The 24,490-nt window shown below is 31.5% G+C and overlaps 1 protein-coding gene across 7 annotated transcripts in view; it reads right to left on the reverse strand.

Annotated features, from left to right (window-relative positions):
- The window catches only part of LOC131841267 (kinesin light chain), a 59,558-nt gene that overhangs the window by 2,483 nt on the left and 32,585 nt on the right, over positions 1 to 24,490 (reverse strand). For 4 of the 7 annotated variants that reach the window (XM_059189583.1, XM_059189565.1, XM_059189573.1 and 1 more), the window contains 11 exons: positions 22,524 to 22,726; positions 16,066 to 16,193; positions 12,546 to 12,774; positions 11,510 to 11,643; positions 10,626 to 10,750; positions 10,053 to 10,178; positions 9,561 to 9,639; positions 5,021 to 5,130; positions 4,762 to 4,878; positions 3,561 to 3,653; positions 1,602 to 2,343 (listed from right to left, as the gene is read on the reverse strand). In XM_059189583.1, the coding sequence (XP_059045566.1) occupies positions 2,248 to 2,343; positions 3,561 to 3,653; positions 4,762 to 4,878; positions 5,021 to 5,130; positions 9,561 to 9,639; positions 10,053 to 10,178; positions 10,626 to 10,750; positions 11,510 to 11,643; positions 12,546 to 12,774; positions 16,066 to 16,193; positions 22,524 to 22,726 (1,440 nt within the window). In that variant the 3' untranslated portion in view covers positions 1,602 to 2,247. Of the gene's footprint in view, positions 1 to 1,601; positions 2,344 to 3,560; positions 3,654 to 4,761; positions 4,879 to 5,020; positions 5,131 to 9,560; positions 9,640 to 10,052; positions 10,179 to 10,625; positions 10,751 to 11,509; positions 11,644 to 12,545; positions 12,775 to 16,065; positions 16,194 to 22,523; positions 22,727 to 24,490 lie in introns of those variants that run through there. The other 3 variants (XM_059189591.1, XM_059189600.1, XM_059189606.1) reach the window with 3 other exon arrangements.

The following is a 24,490-nucleotide window of genomic DNA, read 5'->3' on the forward strand; positions in this document are numbered from 1 at the left end:
ACCTTGCTGACACTTATGTTATTTGAGTAAATGTTCTGGACTTCATAAAGACTGATAACAGAAAGAAACTATGATTCCGGAAATAGAACCAAATATAAATAAACTTATCTAATAACTAACACTTAGAATGCCAGTGATTATGAAATTAAAAAAACAATTAGTGTTTGTGGATGAAGACGAGATGCGGTCATGCATCTACAAATGTCTAACAGCGAAAGCCGTCAAATGTAACAAAATGAATTGCTTTTTGGAGTGTATTTCAATGATATTTTGAGCGTTTTCTCGTGATTGTTCATGATAATGTGTAACCGTTCATTATATGAAACATAATAACTACATATTGTTAAAGTGGGCTATAAATTGCATAACACTGTAGACTCACCTTTATGTATCGATAACAAATTATTGAAATAAAAGAAACCAATGAAACGAAATGTGTTATATAAATATTTATTAACAATTATTAAAATTATAATTCGACGCGATTTTACGAGACAATAAAAAGAATTGAAATTTAACATATTGTGACAAGGGAAATTATTGTGTTCAAATGAGAGATTCTTTAATATATATATTATATTATTAAAACTGTTGAACGTCTCTGTATAAATATATTCTAGTGTACATTAGAAATAAAAAATCCACATTCACAAGCAGCACCCACGTACAGATATAAAAATCAATGTATATAAAAAAAATACTATAATATTTTATCACCTATATAGTCTCACATAAAGCTTAAACCGATATTATACACTAACATTGGAATGAAAGTTTATGTAAGCATAATTAATGTTACTGATAATGAACGATAAAATAATAAAACAATTAATTTAATTATTACTATAAAGAATCTACAGGCTAACTTTTGAACGAATCGAAATGAAATCGCACTGATGTCTAGTAGTTATTATATATAACATTTTTTCAATAAGGCTGATTTAAATTAAAATGTTGCAGTACTGTATACCACATAATACAAGGCCTTACTAACCAACTAATCAATAAATGCGTTTGAATTTTTAAATATAGTTTTGTTCTGTATTGTAAAACAGGATATAATAGATTGACGCGGTTAAACGTTACTAAAATCTTTTGATTCAGATTCCATTTCGTTTCAACCACGTTATAAGTTAACCTGCTGAAAAAATAGCAACAGACGCTCACAATTATATAACTGCATTCATGCATCGTTCTCTATAAAGAACATACAAATAATACAATAAAATTATAATATCAGCAAATTAAAATTTCAATTGTAAGCAAATAAAATCGTTGTTTAAAGCATGCGTGTAATTAAGTATATGAAATTATATACTATATATTCACTCGACACCTTAATAAATGCAATATTCAAAAAATCCTCAGAACATATTACATTTTATATAACCTATATTTTGTAAGTTCACAAAACACAAAGTTAACCAAAGAACTTAATACACGTGTAAATTACCACCTATTCGTACGCTTGTAGTTCACTGTAAAATGACATTGTAAGTAATGAATAGGTTTTTTTATTATATATTGACTGAAGATGATTTAATATATCACGCATATTAGTTATAAAAAATGTAATTACCTTTTTAAAATTTAAGATGTCATTGTATTTTAAAATAAAACTACACCGTCTACAAGATACATATCTTAACTGATCGTATTTAAAACAAGACGGCTCACATACTTGAGTAACATTCTTTCTCTATCACACTTGTTTTTTTTTTATTTTCATTATTGCCCTATCGCATGCTAATAAATAATACTTACGAAGCTATTAAAATCCTGCCACTTTGAATATTTAAAACTTATTGTTAAGTAATACAATAATAGGTTGTAGAATTAATTAGAATAGAACTTACATGTTAAAAATCATGAATTCAATAATTCAAAATGGCGGACAGTAATTACGAAACGCACGTGAGATCCCACAACACAATAGTGAGCAGATAGTTTGCGAGTTGGGATGAATAAAACGAGAATAACAAAGAAACCTTACTCATCCACACTCATGCTAAACATCCGAGGGATCATAAGCGTTTGCCACATAAAATTAAGCATGTTTTCAACGTTAAAATCAATATAGTTGTTTAAACAAATAAATGTAAATGGACTCTACTTATAAAATCATTTGATAAGTAATGATATTTGAAAAAAAAATGTGATAACATACTATACTTTATGTTGCAAAACCATTGCGCTGAGAGCAAGTGAGTAAACTTATAATTTATTTCTAAACGATAGCTCTTAATATTACTGGTGCGGCGCATTACTCCCCGTGTTGATCCCTAGAGCATTGAACAGCTTTGATTTTAAGTTCATGCGTGGCTCACTCGCTTGGTTTGAACCCTATGGCGGAAAAGGAAAATAAAAACAAAACAAAATTAAAATGGTGCAAATAATAATGGAATGTGGCGTGAATGTGTACTATATAATTTATAATAATAAAAAAATAAAAAAAACATTAAAAATAAAAATAAATATGATAATAAGTTTATTGCTAAAAACGATACGTATATTATATACAATAAATAACTAATATTTATATGTTATTTGACTTTGCGCGCTGCCACGTACCTAGTTACACAATGTGAGCTGAGAAAAAAAAACAATACCTTTTTTATTCGGGCAAATTACTGAGTTCAAAAAGGTTTATTCATATTAAAAATCAAACATTATAATGTTCTTAAATACAAATTCACTATAATAGGATGATAATGACTAAATGTAATATAAAAGCTTATTAATTGGTAATATGGTGCTCGTATACAGCAGAGTTGGTGTGAATGAACGTTAAACAGACACAATAGTGAAATCCTAAGCTAGGTGAAAGGAGGCAAGAGGCGGTGATCTGCATGAATCCTAACTTGGCTTAATGTGTGAATTAATATTTCAAATGACAGAACAACAACGAGTGATGAACAATCAAAAACAATCTTTGCAACTCGAGTGAAACATTCATGATTAATGGAAAAGTGTATCAAGAGTTTTATTACGATTTTAATATCTGTGTAGTATTGTTATATTATATTAATCAAATTTTAGCTACAAAGATATCAAATTACTAAGATATCTATATGTATAACTAGGATATAAACATCACAGTAATTTCCTATCGTTGTTATTAAAGCAGTCGCTTTAATAACAACGATAGGATGCAAAAAAAAATCATCCGAATTTACTTTTGACAAAATGTAAGCATCTCAGTTAAACTGATCGTAGCGATATATATTCGTGTATTTAATAATAGTTAATTATTTTTAATAAATTATAAGTTGTGTTACTTCCGTTAAATAATTATTTAGTATATAATAAAATTATAAAATATGTATTTAAACAACTAACACAGACACCAAGTGTTAATGAACCGAAGCACACTTTTCCAAATGTAAACCAGTAAGGCGACTAAGGTTATATTGTAAAAAGACAGAATAGTGTCTAGAGGCAAGAACTCAGTCGCCTTACCTGACGGACACAGAGACGGCAACAGGGCAATAGACGACAGAAGGCGACAAGAGATGGTGACTCTGGCAGACATGACAACCGCGCTATGTGAACATCCTAACCTCTGCAGCGTCGAGCTGCACGTCCCCCTCGCGTCCCTCGCGACCGGCCTGGCGTCCGCTTCGTCCCCGGGACTGCTTCACGATGTCCAACGCCTAATGAGAGTAATTCATAATACATTTAAGACCACTTCACACCCAAGTCTTGCAACGTCCGCAGTGATATTAACTTATTTTAACTGTAATTAAGAATTGAATAAATGACACATATTGCATACGTGTCAAGATTTCAGCATGAACGCTAATTAAAGCCAATCAATCTCATTCTAACCTAATAAATTCTACTTATCTTGTTCTATTTAAAGATATGAACATAATATTCCCACGATGGTCAGACAGTTTGATATAAAGAATTATTCTTAATTTGCCCGGTCTTAAAGTGCTTGACTCTTACATCCTTTAGGATAATGAGAAGTAACCTAAAACATATTACTATAAACTATCAAGTTGACTATATATTGTTATTTAAATTCGAAAGTTAAACGTATCCATCTTTTATATATTGTACTTCTACTGAACTGTAAATATTTGAATCTTCTTAAATCTTGTTGTCAAAACATTGTTAATCGTGTGGTAAATATCAAAATCGTGATAAGAGCTTTTGTATCGTGAACTTACTTGCTGAACGTGCTAGGCAGCGTGCAAATCAATGTATTATTCTTAATTATGTGCCCGAATAGCGTTCAATATAATCAAATATATAGGAAATTACATTATAAATATATATCTTTATAAAGATTGTGTTGGTGTGCATTTCAATAATAATAATGAAGCAAAAAATATTATAACTTACATAATTATTATTTATTAGTAAGTAATTTTCATAATTATAAGCCATGATATAAATATAATATTTACTTATATATGTATTATAATAGACACGTTACAAAGCAAATATTTATATTCGTTTCCATCTGACGGAAAAAATTACAGAGGGCGTAGTAGAATCCGTCCAGTTTGTTTGTAGCGCCTTTCTTAAATAATTAAAACCATGATGTAAGCTAACGTAAGAACGTTTTATACTATATATTAATCGATAACGATTAAAATGTGCAGCCAGTAGTTACATTACTTATGTCATATATGCATAAACTAGACAAAATGTCATAAAACATTTTAAAATAAAGCAGCCAACAGCAAAAAAGAAAAATCTTTGTAAGAAAAATACATATGCTTATATATATTGCTTTTATGTATTTCCCACCTCCTTTCGGCTACGCAAGGCGCAGTCTTCCAAAGTTTCAGCCGCTTCGTATTTGCCCTGACGCCGGTAGAGTGCGCCGAGGTTCTTTAGTGTTGTGGTCACAGTAGGCGAATCGACCTGTAATGACGAATAAAGAGCTATTCAAATACGCATATTCTGGACCAAAATTTGACTAAAAAATAATCATCCAGCGGCTGCATTGGATTATTTAATAGATAGCTTGCAGGACCTAAAACAAAGATTATAAAAAAACACAAACCTTTGCAGCTTTATGCCATCCGCCGTATTCCCCATATGGCGCATTCTCCTTCTGAAGGTGTTTATTCTCTTCTCTCTCTTCAGCCACTTGCCATATTGGCTTGTTATCGCCTGTCAATACAGTAAATACATTTAACAATGCTTAAAATAAAATTACATATTATAATCAGCAAGCGTAGTGCGCTTGAGCCAAGTCATCGTACTATAAAATACTTTAGAAACATGCAATTTTTTAAACTTTATATATAATTACATAAAGTATTAGATCCACAGACAATTTCCTATAGAGGTAAACTTAGTAGCATGTCCATTAATACTAAACATGGTTTAATCGCACTTATAATATAGGAAGTAACATAAGAAACCAACACCACCCGAGTATAGGTAAAGAAAACATTGATTGTGACACAAGTTGGGAAGGTGTGACACAAAGGGGCAGTACAACATCGATTATAGATTATAAAATAAAAATAAAATAGAAAAACATCACGGAAGAGAGTTTATTCCTTTCCTACCTGTGCCACACAATATCCAAACTTGTGTCACTCACCTAATAGTTATGGTATTTGTTAACAATTCACCCATCGCACCGACTGTGTAACAAAATTGTTTATGCTCAGATCATAAAAACAAATGCTTTTTACTTCATAATGCTATGTTATTATGAACTGAGGAGGTTAAATAATAAATCAAATGCATATTTTACAATAAATTTAATGATCAAAATAAATATATTCTACAATAGTAGTTACTGTTAAATATATAAATAAAATTCAGCGGTATTGTATATCAATTCAATATTTGGCATATAAAATTGACTTGGAACATTGCACATATTATTATATTCTACTCAGAAATGGTACTATTTATATAATACAAAACTAGATCTTAGAGCATTCAACACGTAATCGATTTTTATTTGCCAATTAGTAAAAACCAGTTTTCACTTATCCAGTAACTGTTTAGCAGCGAAGAATGATTGCTGTCTGTTATAACTAACAGACAGCAATCATTCTTGTGTCTGTGAGAATAATAAGGGTCTAGTTACTGTCGGTAATCTATTTGAACCATTTTTTTAATCTATAACTTTACCGCAGACGGTCTCACAGGACCAGTCACTCACTATGCCACTATGTAACCTTTAAGTTGAGAGTCAATACCTAAAATATCTTCGTTATTAATAAAATGTCTAGTATACCTATATTCTATAAATTTCTTTGAAGCTATTTTCTTATTGTTATATAAGACGAAAAAGTACTACAATAGTTAAAATTATTAATGTCCAGTGAAAACCAATTTTAAAGCTAATTATTTACAATATCTTTTACCGAAAAAGGAGCAAAACTAAAAAAAAAAGTATATAGAAAATTATTATTTAGTGTTGAATACTCTATCTAATTATTATAATATACTATCTATAAAAAGCGTCACAGGAAATAATATTCATATAAATCGCTCCACAACGCTACCAAGTCCCTTTCACATAAAAGGCATCTGAGCTCACTATATATATACATTTGTCAGCTTAAACATATGAAATTCAATTCATAGTTAAGCCGTTGTATAAATAAGGCAATGAACATCACTAACAACCACACAGCCGCGTTCAGATTACATCTAGTTCCTACCACTACAAATCTAGTTCTAGTTCTAAAAAGAGAGTCTGAAGTTGTCAGCTCGCATATATTTACGAAAATCGAGTGAAACGGTTACGATATTGCACAGTAACTATAATTATAATATTAACGTTCAATTAATTTAAATTTAATATTTAGTTTTAAATCACCTACATCGTGCCATAGTTACATCAGAAGGTGGAGTGCTCAGATTATAAATATATATAATTTTATAATTAAATGAACACTGAACGTCCCCAACTTTTACTTACTGTATCAATGTTATTTAACTACAAAAGTTTGTTATTTGCTTATTAATTTAGTATTTTATACGCGAATATATAGAGAATAGGCGTGGTAAATGTTGGAGCACTTGATATGACACAACAAACATATGAATAATATTATCTAAGGAAAAATAGTAGGAAAGAGGGGAAGAGGAAGACCAAGACACAGCTATGTTAACAGATCAGGAAAAAGTTGGAGTCATGTCGTATCATCAACTAAAAGATGGAAAATCGTAGAAAATGGCAAGGGCTCCACCGACAAGAGCGCGGCTCTTAATTTATGAATGAATAATATTTATTTAATATAGTACATATGTCAGATAGATATTTTACTCGACTTTTAAAGAAATTTGATAAACTATAAAGCAAACATATGTCACATTGGAGATATATAACAATGGTGTTAATACAAAATTTATTATTCATATTGTATACATGTATTAGGAATACCAAGCGGGTAGGAAACATGGTTAATGGATAATTAGCATTATTTTAGATATAAAAAATGGCCATGTAATATTAATAATTATAATAGTAATACCACAATTATCATCAGTTATAGTAAGACATTATACGAGTTATTTTCATTAGTTTAATTGTTACATGAAGTATCGTCGCCGTTTGTTATACAATAGAATATATACATTTTATATAATTAAAAAAGTCATGGCTTACCCATTTGATTAAGGCTTCTCTTTAATAAAAAAAATTGGCATCGGACGGCAAGTTTAGTCAGACTTGTTGAATAAAAACGTATTCGAAGACGTATATAAACAATATAATATAATAATATATAAATCAAACCGAAACCAAATGCATAAGAGCAAATATAAGTTTAAAACTTATTATAACTATAAAAATTATTATTATTTTGTTATAGGATTAACGATTATTTTACTTATATTATTAAAGAAAACATGCATCCAGTAAGCATTAATATAACATATATATATAAAGGGATTTGAGTGGAATAGATCATAGCGTTCAAATAAAAAATGTTACTCCTCTCAAATCGCATATCAATGTATAAAATAAACTCAGGTATAATAGGCAACAAAAATAAAGTTTATATAAGCATTTTAAGTAATGTAACCGTTAAGAGTTAGGTAATTAAAAATAATTATTACCAGTATTTCCGGTTTTATAAAATCTTATTATCAACTCCATATAATATTTTAATGAGTAGTCAAAGTTCATGTCAAACATGTTTGTAATAAATTTACCATGCATTTTTTTTTAATTTTGTTATTACTTTTCACTATCTACTATTTACAAAACCAACACTAATTTTTATAAACATCTAGCTAAATGTAAAAATATTCGAAATTAAACATTCCATAATATATTCGACAATAACATAGTTGCATTATCCATTATTGTTTACTGTTATGTAAAAACATTTTATACCAAATCACAAAAATGTGATATTATGCAGTGATATGTGACAGTATTATTTCTAGGATATCCATTTTGTGCTTTGGTCATATAAATTCCCTGTTCTGGTTAACTAATCCAAGTGAATGACAAATATTAAATTAGAATCTGAATATGGAATTAGATCCGCGGCCTAGCATGTGTAGATACAGAAATAATTTGTTATCTTCCTGAATCCACAATTACATGAAGAATAAAATTTACAGCAAATATCGTATACATTCCACATTTCCATAAATATAGAAAAAATAGTCATTATTACATTGAAATCAATATAATGTATGAATACTATTTGTGTTGTATAAGATGCGATTATATTTGGTTTCACTATCCAAACTGCTAATGCCTGCTCAATGGTAACACATATCCGCTTTAAATTGGATATATACAATATGAGTTGATATTTATGAAACAAATATATACAATTATTAAATAAATAATATTCATATTAATTATTGATACTTTGTACCCTACAATGTAAACTATTAAAAGTACAGTAAAATCGTTAACTTTGTATATAAAATATTTGTCATTCATATATTTATTTAACATATGGACCGATTTCACGTTTCAATAAACAGCAGGCTTAATTCGTAAAATAAACTATTACATAGGAATGTTCTTGACTCTGGTCCGAGAATAGGAACAAATACACAGAAATTAAATATATGTTATTAAACTGAGATCTAATATATCTTCTTAACCTTAAATATGTCATTGTTTATAAACAGTTACATAAAAGATGCGGGGTGATTGTTATTTTTTGGGCTTTTTTAATGACGCTATATACTCTGAAATGGTAAACAGAAACAAATAAGTTATTCATTAAACTAAAAATAACAAACAAATATAATTATAACATACTATAATTTGTACAAGTTACAGTGTTCCACAAATGTGTTTTTAGGTTGTTATTATAATTAAAAAATTTTAAATACCAATCCCGTAACAATATTTGTACATTTTCCATAGTTCATGCCTTGGAAACTATTACAATATCATATTTAAGATAATGTTTTAAGGATCAAGACAAAATAAAAATGATCTCACAAGTATAATAAAAAATATACACATAATATTTCTAATGTACATTGAAAATGTCTAAGTAATTATAAATGTCTAAATATGATTTTAATGTAAGATAATGTAATAGTCCCCTTAAGTATATAATAAATTGTATGGAGTAATGGTAGTAATTACTTACCGTCGATAGTACCAAATTCCCTTTCATGTGCTCGTGTTAGAACCTGCTTGTATAGTGTTTCGGCCTCTTTGTACTTGCCCTGAAATAAGTAAATTACACTATTAGATATACGAAAATGGTATATCTAATCGTACATCTCTAGCAGTGTAAGGGAAGACATCTGTTTTTAAATAGTTAAAAACAGATGTTTTACTACTTTATTTTTAAAACGCAACGGATTTTGTTACGGTTTAGAGTACCATTTAGAGAATATCTGAAATTCTCTAAGCATTAGAGAATTATTATCCTTAAGTTATCCATTCTACGACAATATAGAATAAAAAGTATAAAAAAAATGTGTAACTCACAATAATGCACATCTCACAAAATACTACCAACAAAATTATATGCATTTCTTTCTTCCTTCTTTCATATGAACATTAATAAATGGCTACTTTCGGAATGTAAGTTCACATAATTATTCTGTCACATATATACTATTTAACAATTCACCTGTTTGAGATAGCAAGACGCCAAGTTGTTCTTCGTTTTAGCTACGTTGGGATCGTCGACGCCGAGTTTGTTTTCGTAAATCTCCAATGCACGTTGATAATATTGTTCCACTTCTTCATATTTGTTCTGTAGCATTAATGTGGAAATTTAATTAATGTTAATGTTCATTTGATTATAGACCAGATCAGACATTAATTATAGACGCTGTGTGAATTATCTATAATTATCATACAGCGTCGTTTAGTCCCAAGTTAAGCAGAGCTTGTATTATGAGTACTAGACTCATATCAATACATAGATACATTGTTTTTGTAAATACATACATAATATACATGGAAAACATTAAATCGATATGGACAATCATACTAATAAACTAAGGCGGTATGCTAAAAGCTAAACGACGGAGGCCGTTAATAAAATATAAATTCTAGTTACCAACTATTATTTTAAACCACCATCATAGATTCCTGATTAATTTCTCACGATGGGTTATTTGACCTGACCTTACACTCAACTGCTCATGCTCCACTGGCTTTTAAGACACACAATTTCATAATCTTCTATTAAATATACCTGATTCTGGCAGAGCAGCGCAAGATTGTTAAGTTGCTTGGCAACATCGGGGTGGTCGCGGCCCAGAACAGCTTCACGGATGCACAGCGCTCGCTTGCACAGAGGCTCCGCCTCGCGGTATTTGCCTGTACCACAAATATAATATATTATGTTCCCTAATGGACCCGCGTAACTTCGTCTGATCACACTTAATTGATAATCTATTAAAACTGCATTAAAATCCGTTGTGTAGTTTAAAAGATGTAAGCGACAGTGGAAGCGACTTCATTTTATACTATGTAAAGATAAAATAGTCGTCCAATTCATATATCTTTTTAAATTATAGCCTATGTGTCATTCTGATGTATATTACTGTAAAGTTTCATTAAAATCAATTAAAATCCATATTCACAAACCTTCGCGTATTTTTATTATCCAAAGTGTATTTGTTTATTAAAAAAATAAACACTAAATAAATAACATGGTTATCGTTAAAATGAAGAAGTATATTAATATTAACCCCACATCTATCAAATACGAAAAAGTACTACTTTTGTTTTGAATTGCAAAGTGCTAACGGTTAACTTTGTATGAGGACAACAGTCTGCATGACATTAGACATAATAGGTCAATAATAGAATTAACTGACTATCGTTTATTTCGTTTAGTTCGGGATTACATTTAAAAAATCAGTACTAGAATTTATTTAATTGAAATCCACATTGCGATATGAGACTATAGAGAATTGACAGGTAACGAAAGATATAACGAAAGTATAGTTAAGAAAACTGAAATTTAGGAAAAAGATTTACTTAAAAACAATTCGGGAAGGATTGAAAAATTTTACTTAACGATATCATGCTTGTTAAGGCACGCTTGTAATTAGTTAATTATAAATTAGTCACCTCGTTTTCCATACAACACAGCAAGGTTATTGAGTGTGGCCGCAACCGCTGGATGGTTCTCTCCCAAAGTCTTCTCGCGAATTGACAGCGCATCGTTTAGGAGATTCGCGGCCTCCTTGTATTTATTTTGATCTCTGCAAATATAAAATAGTATATTTATCATAACATTCACTTAATTTATGCAATGATAATGATTTTTAAGAAAAAAATAATTGTAATTACAAAACAAAGTAATTTCATTGTTTTTAATCATCGTGAAAGTTACACACCTACTTACACATTATTTCAATTACGGTATATCCTTATAGCCCTAATCGACTAAGAAAACTTCACTTAATAAACAAAATGGTAGTCTATTCTAAAAGTAAAACGCACAAATAGAATAGATAAATCTTTCTAGAGGTCAAATTGTGTACGGAAGATTTTGAATAGACAATCATATTTATCAATCTCATTATTTGTAATTGGGATAATAATACATCACAATCATACTGATTCTATACTTATAAATTAAAATACAAATCACTATCACTAAAATGATTATTTTAAAATTTTTGACATTTCAACATTACATTGTGTTACCTACTCACTACTAGTTATACCAAACAGTGTTAGATAAGCTCACTTTGTCTATATTTGTTGTATACGTATTTCAAGTGTAATCCTTACTAATATTATAAATGTGAAAGTAACTCTGTCTGTCTGTCGCGCTGTCACGCCAAAATTACTGAACCTATTTAAGTGTAAATTAGTACACAGATAGTCAGTACCCTAAGAAAGGACATAGGCTACTCTTTATAGCGAAATAAGGATTGTAAGGGGTTGAAAGTATTGTAAGTAGTTATATGGAAGTATCATCATTTTTAAAGATAGATGTTTGAAACTTGTTTTTTAGGCTTTTGGATAAATATAAATAAATATGACATACAAAGGAAAATGGAAATTTGTTATTTGTCATATATTCCATACCCATGAAGTCGCGGGCACAACTAGTAAAGAAAATATACAAAGTTAATCTTATTAACAAAATATCTACCTGTACACCAGAGCGAGAATATTCAACATAGTGGCGACATCCGGGTGATCGTGTCCAGATGTTTTCTCCAGATCTTCTAGGGCTTGTTTGCAAAGTGGTACGGCGACTTCGTACCGACCCTGGGACGCGTACTGGATCACCAGGTTATGAAGTGTACGAAGACGTGCCGGAATTTCATACCCAGCGTTGACTTGCTGGGCAAACTGCGACTGTGGAGTCGGTGACATTGCTGCAAATAATAAATTGACATCATCATTATTGACTTTCTTTTATTATAATATATATATATATATATATATATATATATATATATATATATATATATATAAATACACAATTTACCGTTATTTCGTATAAAAAGGTTCAAACGGACAGCTGATTATTTTTTTATATATATAATATAAATTTTTATCTAAGTATAATATTGATTTGTTAAGATAGATTATAGATATAATTTGATAAGATTTTTTTTGTTGTTTGTGAGGCAGTTACCCTCACAACTGCAGGTCACTAAGCTTCATAACACAACTTTTCTAAGGGAAGGAAATAATTGACAAAAAAGACTCTGACTTGCGGTATTACAGTAACTACGACAGTGGATCTAAGTGAATTGTCCACCGCAGCCGAATATTAGATTGAAACCATATCTATTATTATGTTAAGGTTAATCTGATTTGTTATCGATATTTCGAGAATCAGAAACAGTCAGTGATAAAATGAATACATTTTTTTTTATTCAAACTCACAACCATTGCGACCTGTATGAGAATATAAATCAGGATAATAAACCATCGGGCCACAATTTTATGTAAGAACTTCAGTGTAAAATTATTAACATTGTAGTAAATGTATCCCCGTAAAATTGTAAAAAAAAATCGAAAATTAATTGAACGGTCTCCATTGTTGATAAGGCATGTATGTTATAGCTGATATGAGAGTATTGATAAGATAATGTTATATGGATGACATTTTTGTTGTAAGAAAAATTGTGCATATACGATATAGAAAATAGAAGTAATATAGCAGTGTTTCTAGATTTCTTCAGGCAAAGACAAAGAAACCTTACGAGTTAAAAAAAACTGTATAATTTATCGAAAGTGTGTAAAACTATTACTGTAATAAATTTATAGTATGACAATTTTAGTTCTCTGGAATGATAATGCAGGAGTGGTATCGTGGGTGGCACCTGATAACGTGATGTTCACAGAGCTGTTCATGTAGGTTACTGCTTACCTTGACTTGTTTGCTAGCCAATTACAAAAAAGGTGACATACAAAAAAACTAACATATTTAATAAAGCGAGTTTCAAGGCGTTTGTGGCACCCGGCCAAATACTGCTGACTTTCATGAAAGAGGACTACTGGCCCAAGGGGGTGGTGTATCGGCGCTATCGTAGTTATTTTCCGTCGTCAGTTCCGTTACCACAAAGACGATTTATATTTATATTATTATTACATATATATGTTAGTATATAAGGTATTTATAATATGAGCAATTAGTAGCCTGAAATATAATAAATAATCAATAGAAATAGAAACAAGACTAAGATCTATAAAAAAGGTCATCAGGATAGCAAAAACCTCGAAGTTACCAGAGATAGACTTTGTATTAAGTCTTGTAAGTGCTCCGGATTTGCAACGTATTTGAGGGGTAATAGGGGCACTAAATGATAACAATACGTCCGTGAATAGTACGGCGTATTTGTACAATACATACACCTACATATACCATACTATACATACACCTACATATAACATAAAACCAGATACTATTGTAGTACTTACTATGGTAACAAAGGACTTATATTTTGCACACCACTACTAAAAAGTATTATATATGTATTATGTTATTCACAATACATTGTGACTTAATTTAGGCATTAGATTATATATATATATTTATATAAAAAACATACAAGAAATTAAGTGTGACCATTTTAGTTGGTGTAAGATAATATACTAATAAAATATTATAGTTCTTTTGTATAAGCAGATTGTATGAACGGTTTACTTACTGGAGCAAAGGGCGCTTAATAATACTGGCCACCAATAAAAACATGGGCCACTTAAATCGAGTTTAGACGAAAACTGCAATTGCAAATAAGAACTAGAAGAAAAAGGACGTCTTTTGACTGTTTTAAAACAAGAAAATCTCCTTCCTTTTCAAATTTTATTTCTTTCAGATTCGTAATCCAACAAAATTATATACAACTACAGCATATTTTTACTAGGCTGAAGTCTCACGATAGTTTCATCGAAGCCATTTTTATTTTATTTTTTGCATTATATAGGTAAAGTTTTTATAGGATGTAAATTCACAATATTATAACTATATGTACGTAAGTATTATTTTAATAAATAATATAATGTTATTACTTTTAGAACCATTTATACCTATGTTGATAATGCAATTTTGAATTATAATAAAGTTTATTTTCATTGAAGAGATGCATACACGAAAGTTAGAATGAAATAGTTTTTGCAAAAATTAAAAATTATTACTAATGCAATAATACCAACAAATCGTTTTTGGAATAATAATATCTCGCAATGAAATCAAGATCAATCAGTAATTTGTTTTCTTTAAAAATGGTTTATCTTCGTTTAATCGCAAAAGACATTTCTTAGACGGGATATATAATGAAATCTTCAAGAAAAGAGCATACATCTTTCACTAAACATTCGACAATACCTATCAACTCCTCTGGTGTTGCAGGTGCACAACGACGGCAATAATTTCTCATCATTAAGCATATATTATTAATCATCATACATCATTTAATGAACATAAACAAAATATACCAGTTCTTAACTAATTTTGCCAAAGTGGCAGAAAGCTATAATACATGGTAACACTGTTTTAATTGCCTACAAATGCGCGCGCTATCGCAAGTGGTTTTTATCTACGACTCTGTAGTTAGGTCTTTACAGTGTAAAAGAAGAGTTGTTATATACAACGTTTTAACTGTTTTTACCCCTATCATACTGTAAGACACGACTATGTAAGATATGTAACCGCCCGACCAGTGGTATAATGGACAGGTTTATAGGATAGAGTAGGCAGTAGGGCTTTTGTACGATAGGTCACAATACAACCATCAACATTTTAGACCACTCCGCATCCATATAAGGAACAAAAATATAATTTTACCTTTAGTACACCCATTTGGGTGTACTAAAGGTAAAATTATATTTTTGTATGTGTGTATTTACACACAAGTAAGAATCAGAAAATTATATTTTTGTATGTGTGTATTTACACACAAGTAAGAATCAGTCCACACTCAAGCATTGTGTATTCAATCAATCAAGTTAGAAAACAGTCCGGAACTTATCATTTATACATAATCTTAGCATTCAAATTGTTCTGACTGTGGACACACTGGATTCATACAACATTAATGGATTTTACTGCAATATTTGGAAACTATAAAAGAATCGTCTCTAGATTACTTTCCAAATATTGCAGTAAAATCCATTAATGTTGAATAGTAATGGGTTAGAATAGTATAGTAACTTACACTTATTTGTTCTATTGTCCTCGTGGTCATCATCTGGGAACAGATCCACCATTGGATCATCGCGCTTGTTCTCGCTCTGTCCACTGCGGCTGTTCTCAGACTCTTCAGTCACATCACTGTCATATTTCCTAAAAAAGAAAGTTTCATATTACTACTTACAGAATTACAAACCGCAGGCCAAAAGATGAGGTGAGATTGGTATAAACTTAAGGTTTAAAATTAAGTTATTAAAACATAAACAATAAATGTCCATTTCGTTTTACTGCAAACTAATATACATTGATATAAAATGTTTCGATTGCATATTTCTCATTTTTTATAACATGCTGATCTGTAGCAGCATGTTATAAAAAATGAGAAATATGCAATCGAAACATTTCATACCAATGTATATTTTAAAGTCAGCACTAGTTACTAGGTACATTGATTTTAGTAAAACGTAAACCCAATATTTTTCAACGATATTCTCAAAGTTCTGCTTATCACTATGTGCAGTTTCATTGTGACTATTCTACATAAGCATTATGTCAGAATGTATTAAAAATAGATCTTAGTAATTGTTTGCAAACACCACGTCAGTTTGAAAAAATTGCTTCGAGCATTTACAAACAACTTAATTTAGCTTCTCAAATGGATTATTAAACAATTAGACGAGTTTTAGACAGAAGATTTCGACGTTCATTATCAAAAGCATCTAAAGAGCTAACTAACTAGAAACTTTTTACATATAATCTTGTTTTTTGATGTTTCATAATACAAAAAATATTAGCTGTTTGTATAATTATATTAGCGTAAAAAGTGATTTTTACTGATATTTTAATTTTATTTAACAATAATAAATAATATAATAAATAATATATCTGGACTAAATTGTCCACAAATATCGACATTTCATCAAAAGCTAAGCAGATCTTGTGTTATGGAGTCAACTATGTAACGTGATAGAAAATCCTTAAATATTTTTTTGTAAATCAATATATTTTATACATAGCATTATTTATTACATTACAACAACAGGTTCGTGGAAACTGTCCGTGCGGCTGGGTCTAAGCACTTCAAAACCCGCCGCGCAGAAAGAACCGGAAAAATATCTATCTCTACCCTCAAATTGATGGATGAAAGGCGAAGTATGGTCCTGCAGTCTCCGACTGACGCTTCTCAGTATCGGCAACTTAGCAGGCAGATCTCTAAGTCCTTGACTCGTGACTTACGCCACTTTAACACAAATTGTGTAAAGGAGGCTATTGAGAGAAACAAGGGCCCAAAAGTCTTTAACAGGGATCTGGCTGCCCGACAGAGCCAGCTGACGCGACTTAAGACGGATGACAGCAGGATCGTTTCGTCTAAACCCGAACTTTTGAGGGAAATTGAGAAGTTCTATGGACAGTTATACACGACAACACGGGCACCTGTTAACAACACGGCGAAAGACCCTAGAGCCAAATTAACCCGACACTATACCGAAGATATCCCGGACGTCAGCCTGTACGAGATTGGTATGGCTCTTAAACAACTTAAAAACAACAAGGCGCCGGGCGATGATGGAGTTACTGCTGAGCTTCTGAGGGCTGGAGGTAGACCTGTTCTACGAATCCTCCAGAAGCTATTCAACTCCGTCATCCTCGAGGGCAAAACGCCTCAAGCATGGCAAAGGGGTGTGGTGGTTCTGTTCTTCAAGAAGGGAGACAAATCGCTTCTGAAGAATTTCAGACCGGTAACACTGCTGAGCCATGTTTATAAGTTGTTTTCGAGAGTCATCACGAATCGTCTCGCGCGCAGGTTTGACGACTTCCAGCCTCCCGAACAAGCCGGGTTCCGAAAAGGCTTCAGTACCATAGACCACATTCATACGCTGCGGCAGGTAATTCAGAAGACCGAAGAATACAACCTGCCACTTTGCTTGGCGTTTGTGGACTATGAAAAAGCCTTTGATTCGATCGAGACGTGGGCTGTGCTACAGTCTCTCCAGCGGTGCCAAATTGCCTATCGATATATCGAAGCGTTGAAATGTTTGTATGAAAACGCCACTATGTCAGTTCGCCTCCACGACCAGAATTCGAAGAATATCCAACTGCAGCGAGGTGTCAGACAAGGCGATGTCATATCGCCAAAGCTGCTTACCGCTGCGTTGGAAGATGCTTCAAGCTTCTGGACTGGAGCGGGCTGGGCATCAACATTAACGGCGAGTACATCAATCACCTTCGATTTGCCGACGATATCGTGGTCATGGCTGAGACCCTGGAAGACCTTAGCAAAATGCTCGAAGACCTCAGTAGAGTCTCACAAGGAGTAGGTCTTAAAATGAACATGGACAAGACGAAAATTATGTCAAACGTCCATGTCGTACCTGCTCCCGTAACAATCGGAGATTCTACACTCGAAATGTCGATCACTACGTATAGTTAGGGCAAACTATCCAGCTAGGTAGATCCAATTTCGAGAAAGAGGTCAATCGTCGAATCCAACTCGGATGGGCAGCGTTCGGGAAGCTCCGATATATCTTTTCGTCCAAATTTCCGCAGTGTCTCAAGGCGAAGGTTTACGACCAATATGTGTTGCCAGTGATGACTTGCGGAACAGAGACGTGGTCGCTAACTATGGGCCCCATCAACAAGCTCAGAGTCACTCAGAGGGCAATGGAGAGGGCTATGCTCGGAGTTTCTCTGCGTGATCGAATCAGAAATGAGGAGATCCGCAGAAGAACCAGAGTGACCGACATAGCCCGAAGAATTGCGACTTTGAAGTGGCAATGGGCAGGGCACATAGCTCGTAGGACAGATGGCCGTTGGGGCAGTAAAGTCCTCGAGTGGCGACCACGGACCGGAAGACGCAGCGTGGGAAGGCCTCCAGCAAGGTGGACCGACGATCTGGTCAAGATCGCGGGAAGGCATTGGATGCGAGCAGCGCAGGATCGATCGTCGTGGAGATCTTTGGGGGAGGCCTATGTCCAGCAGTGGACGTCTTCCGGGCTGCGATGATGATGATGATGATACATAGCATACACCAATACAATCATATTTATGAATACAAATGTTTGCAATCTGCGACCATCAAAGTAAGCAGTGTTCTAGTTAGTCGTTTCAATCAAATACTGTGAGTAGAGTTTAAGTTATTTTTTTTAATTTGATAGTTAATGCAAATGCTACGGGACTTCGCTTTCGAACGCTCTTAAATTGTTTACATAAAATTAATTGCTAAGTTTTACAGCTTAAAGCCATCCAAGAAATCAGAAAGTGGAGAAACCGCAATAAATTCATTATGTAGTTGTAACGTAATTAGAAAATACAGAGTTATGGCCGTCTTTCAACTAGTATAGCTTTTACAGCTATACTAACTGAAAAACGGCGAGGAAGCTCTGCTGAAGCTGTTAAAGTACTATGTTAATAATACATATTATAAACTCGAAAGTTTGTAAGTATGGATGTTTGTTACTCTTTTATACAAATACTAAAACTTTATTGTAATATAGCTGCATCGGAATAGCCCATAGGCTATATATTTTATTGAAATTTAACGCGGGTGGAACCACGGGCGCAGTAGTTATATATAATAATAATAACTAGCATTACACGCGACTTCGACCGCGTGGAAATTAACTTTATTTTTCTAAAATAAAAGTAGCCTAAGTTACTCCTTATTACATCAACTACCTGCCAAAAAAAAGTCCGTCATAATCGGTCCAGCCATTTCAGAGATTGTAGTTTCGTCGTGAGGTAAAAAAGAGATATAATTAGAAGCACTTTCACATATATTTCTATCAATAGAGGGCTGGTGTTATATGCGTTAATGTAATATACATATATATATGTTAATGGTTTTATACCCTTATTATTATTATTCTACCGTTTAAAAAAATATCATTTTTATTTAATTCTTTCCGATTACATACTAGTAGGTCTGTTTTAATTATTAATATATACTGCTATATATAACAATAATATAAGAACCTCTTTTATTTATATTGTGAAGGAGGGATCATGTGGGTTACATCCATAAATAAAAGGGTAGCAGACTGCAGACAATGGCGTTTTCAGCGACCGTACTAAAAATAAGGGTGCTTTTGCCTTTTAAAGGTTTTATAATATATTTTTTTAACAGGTTGTGATATGTATACAGATGTTTAATTCAAGTTTATCTAACAAACTTTTATATTAGACTTTGATCCCCTTGAGACCCGTTTTGATTTTGTGGAGATGAAAAGAAGTCGATCACACATGAGTGAAACTTTTAGGAGCATAAATAAGACTCACCATCAAACTATACTATAAAAAGTAATATCTAAATATATAAGTCGAGTCTTAATTTAAACATCATTACTGTAAATTACTAAAATATTTATATATAATATACCTATATGTAGTCTGGTTTGATTCCAAGAAACAACAAAACAAATCGATTTGCAAGTCAATGTAGCGCATAATGAATGAAAATTAATGTTACCATGTCATTCACTTGTTATATCATGGTCATGTTTCTTGATCGATATTAATGAACAATCAAATTATAAGAGCTTAATTAAATGATATTCAGGAAATAATTGTTGGGCAACTTCAAATATCTTCTCAAGAGGTTATTGCCTCGCGTGCAATTAATACTTCTGTGATAAAGGAACTAGGTCAATCTATTACATGTCCATAAATAGATTGCGTTTTACGTAACATTTTAATGCTTGTTGATCTTATAAACGCGTGTGTTTTTGTATACTTATCTTTTTGTTCAAATAATCGTTTATATTACATTTACAGTATTTAAAATGGGGTAGTGCTTCATCTCGGCCAATTAATATGTATGTAGAAGTCGCAGGTAAAACCTAGTATAAATAGTGCACTTGTACTATATTGAGTCATTTTAGAAATAGTAACTTTATGATTTTTTTTTCCTTTGTGGCGTATCTAATATTTTACTGGAATTAGGCGACAAACAATATCTTTTCAATAGAAAGGATTTATTAGGAATTTATATATATAAATATTTATAAACGTGATTTATTAGGAATTTAATTGAGGACATTAATATCAGAGAACCTTACACTGTTCATATCACTTGAATATTATCAATAACTAAAAAATAAATCGGCTGCTAGATAAATACTAGTTTTGATAAAAGCTAATTACAAATTTGATTGAAAAGGGTAGCCAGGATAGAAGACAGATGAAATTGAAAGACTTTTACCAAGAAAAAGTCTATACGAAATATTATTTGTTTAATTTCATGAATACTGTGACTGTCTGATTGGCATACCCTGTATAAGATTACTAATTCTGTATAAGATATTGTGATAGAGAATACTTAATGTATGGTACTTATAGTTTCTGGAGAGGGCCTAGAAATAATAAAAAAAATAAAGAGTAGCCTATTCTTAAACCTACCAAAATACACTCAAATTTTATAAAAGTAGGTTAAGACTATTGGGAGAAATATCGATAACAAGTACTGTGACACGAGATTTTTATGTATTATTTATATATTTTATATATTATATATATATTTTATATATTATATATATATTTTTATTTATATTAATAACATTAGTTGACAATTTTTATTTATTTCTTGGTTTATTACAACATTATTTTTATATAAAGAAATATTACGTACAAAATAAACAACAATAGATGGATTTATCAGTGTCTTTACTCTAGCTGCTATAAATTTAAAATTGAGATTCTGACTGATAATAATGAATATAATCTATATTAATCGATTCATTATTATTTTAATCACAAAGTCTAATTTTTACGTTTGTATTAGGTAAGGTAAATGTGTACATTATATTCTAATAAAATGTATCAGCCTAATAACAAGATAATAAATTTGTAATTATATAATTAAGACATTTATCAAGAAACATACTACGCTATAGTACCGTATTCGTGTTTTGCACATTAATCTTTTAAATCGGTATGAATGAAAATAAAAAATATGTGTTGTCTAAGGATTAAACAGTCAAATCAATCTAAATTTCTTTAATGCCGGAATGCTTCATTTAGGGGATTTTGTGTCCATTGCGGAAAATTTCGGAACAAACATGGTTTGTATGGGTAAAATAAAGATGGAAATACGGGGGGCTTATGACACGTCTATGTACATCTAAAAAACTAAGAACACAAGATAAAATTAGTAAAAGCTGCGTAAGACGCGGTCAAAATTAAAAAAAAAAGCCATAGAATTATAAAAAAGCAACAAGAGCTTTTGTAGATCTAGTGGGCCTAAAAAAAAGGTCAGTAGATACAAATACTTCTACATTGAGAAGACTTATCTTGAAAACCTGAATTTTTATTTTAGTACAAAATTGGGGGAAATACTAGACAAACGTCTGGAAATTTTTATTAGAACCAAGATTAGTCAAATGCACCGTCAGCACAACATACGTTATAATAAAATATTTCTAATGTGCAGCAGAAATGCAGCGTTTTGCATCTGGTTAAAATTTAGCATAACATAAACATTTGACTAACCGTATGGAAGCCATGAAGTCGAGATGTTTATTCTCCTCTTCAAGCTGAGCGACGCGTTGTTCAGAAGCTTGGAGGCGCTGCTGTGCCGCTGCCAGCTCATCACGGAGCCAAGCGTTCTCCTGACACAGCCTGCGGACTTGAGTACGCAGCTTCTGTTTTTCCGCTTCAACCAGCTGAAGGTGGGAAGCTAAGGTCATCATAACCTGAAAATAATTACCAAAATTGATCATTACAAAAGGCCATCACATAATACGTCCTGTCCGTTTCGGGCTAGGCAATCCGTTTCCGTATTTAGGCTCACTATCCAGGTTTTCAGGTATCCTGCCTGGTTTATACTCAGCTAGCCAAAGCCTAATTTCATGAATTATTTCATATCACGGTCACTAAATTTTCCATAATACGGCTACCTTAACAATTATAGAAGTTTTCAACCGAGATCGCCGCATTGACTTGTTGCTGGCTGCTGGTTCGCAGGCCATTTGTAATTCAGTCAGAATGTTTTTTTTATTCTGACTGGATCTTATCTGTCTGCTTAATATATTCTATTTAACATTACACCATAACCTGAAGTTTAACAGCAAATGAAACGCTAAGTAATAACGAAGTTATAGCTCGGGCGTCCTAATTATTTTACATTAAACTGGATGAAATCGCAAAACAAAGTACTTCTCCTATACTAGTAGTTCCTACCAATAATAATGAACGAGGATAGATTTGCGACGATAGACGGCGACATGTTTATTATTGCTTCACACCAAAACTACTCGACGATTCAAAATTAGGCACACGGATAGATCAAATTCTAGATTAACATTTTACCCTTTTTCGGGCAATACCGCGGGGTAAAACTAGTTATTTATTATACATAAATTAATATGAATATAACGATTACTTTTCTACGTCTACCTGATGATGTATTTGAATTGGTCGTTCACACATCCATGTCAAAGACTACAAACATCAACACATTGGACTAAGAAACGACTAGAAAGTACTATGAGAATATTTTTATACACAAAACAAAGAGTGTTTTTGACTGAGACATTTATAGTACCAGTGGTGAAAATTACACCATAATAAAAAATACAAAAATATCTTTCAACTAGAAATAACAATTCAACTATTATATATTGCGTTATAGTATCAATACGTGTGTCTGTCAAATCATGGTACTGTATGTAATGTTTATTTTATTGAATTTATTAATGTATTTTATAAATAATTTTTAAAATATATGTGCATTCTTCACTTTTCTATATAAACTATAGGTGTACGAAATTTTATACTCATCTGTCCGCACAATTTTCGCCAAAAAGGACACACAGTTTTTGTTTCACGTATTAATATATAGATAATCGAATCCTGAGAAATATAATAGAAACCACATTATTATATTTACCTGTAGCAAGTTACCTGGTGAGTTTATAACTCACCAGTTTAATGTCTAACAATTGTTTACATCGATATAGATTGAGGCAAATTAGAATGTATTTTGAATGAAATTCGAGTTTCTACAAGTGTTGTCTAACATGATTATTTTATTTTGTTGCTCAGTAATGTAGATACAGTCAACATTGAAAAATGTGTTTGTTTTATAAATGGAAATACTAACTATTCATTATCTCTCTCTATAGTCAGAACTCTAGTAATAATAATGGCTGTTTCGTTTTAAGTGTAAAAATATATTCATAGTATTTTTACTCGTTCTCTTCGTATTATGTTGATGTTTGTTTGATAAATTTTTAATATGAACATTGGTACGTCAAATTCCAATACAAAAACAATAACGCAAAATTGTATTCGATGACGTTAGCTTTCAAATAAAAAAAAGCATCATAGTCGGTCCAATTATTTAGGAGCTACGATGCCACAGACAAATAATCAGACAAGTCAAAACATAAGCAGTCCTCTTTTTGTGTCTGAGGTTGAAAATAAAAAAAATGTATAAAACCTGTGCAAAACATTTT

Source organism: Achroia grisella, unplaced genomic scaffold (genome assembly GCF_030625045.1).
Source record: "Achroia grisella isolate CSIRO2021 unplaced genomic scaffold, CSIRO_AGI_Agris_v1 utg1063, whole genome shotgun sequence".
Classification (NCBI taxonomy): Eukaryota; Metazoa; Arthropoda; class Insecta; order Lepidoptera; family Pyralidae; genus Achroia; species Achroia grisella.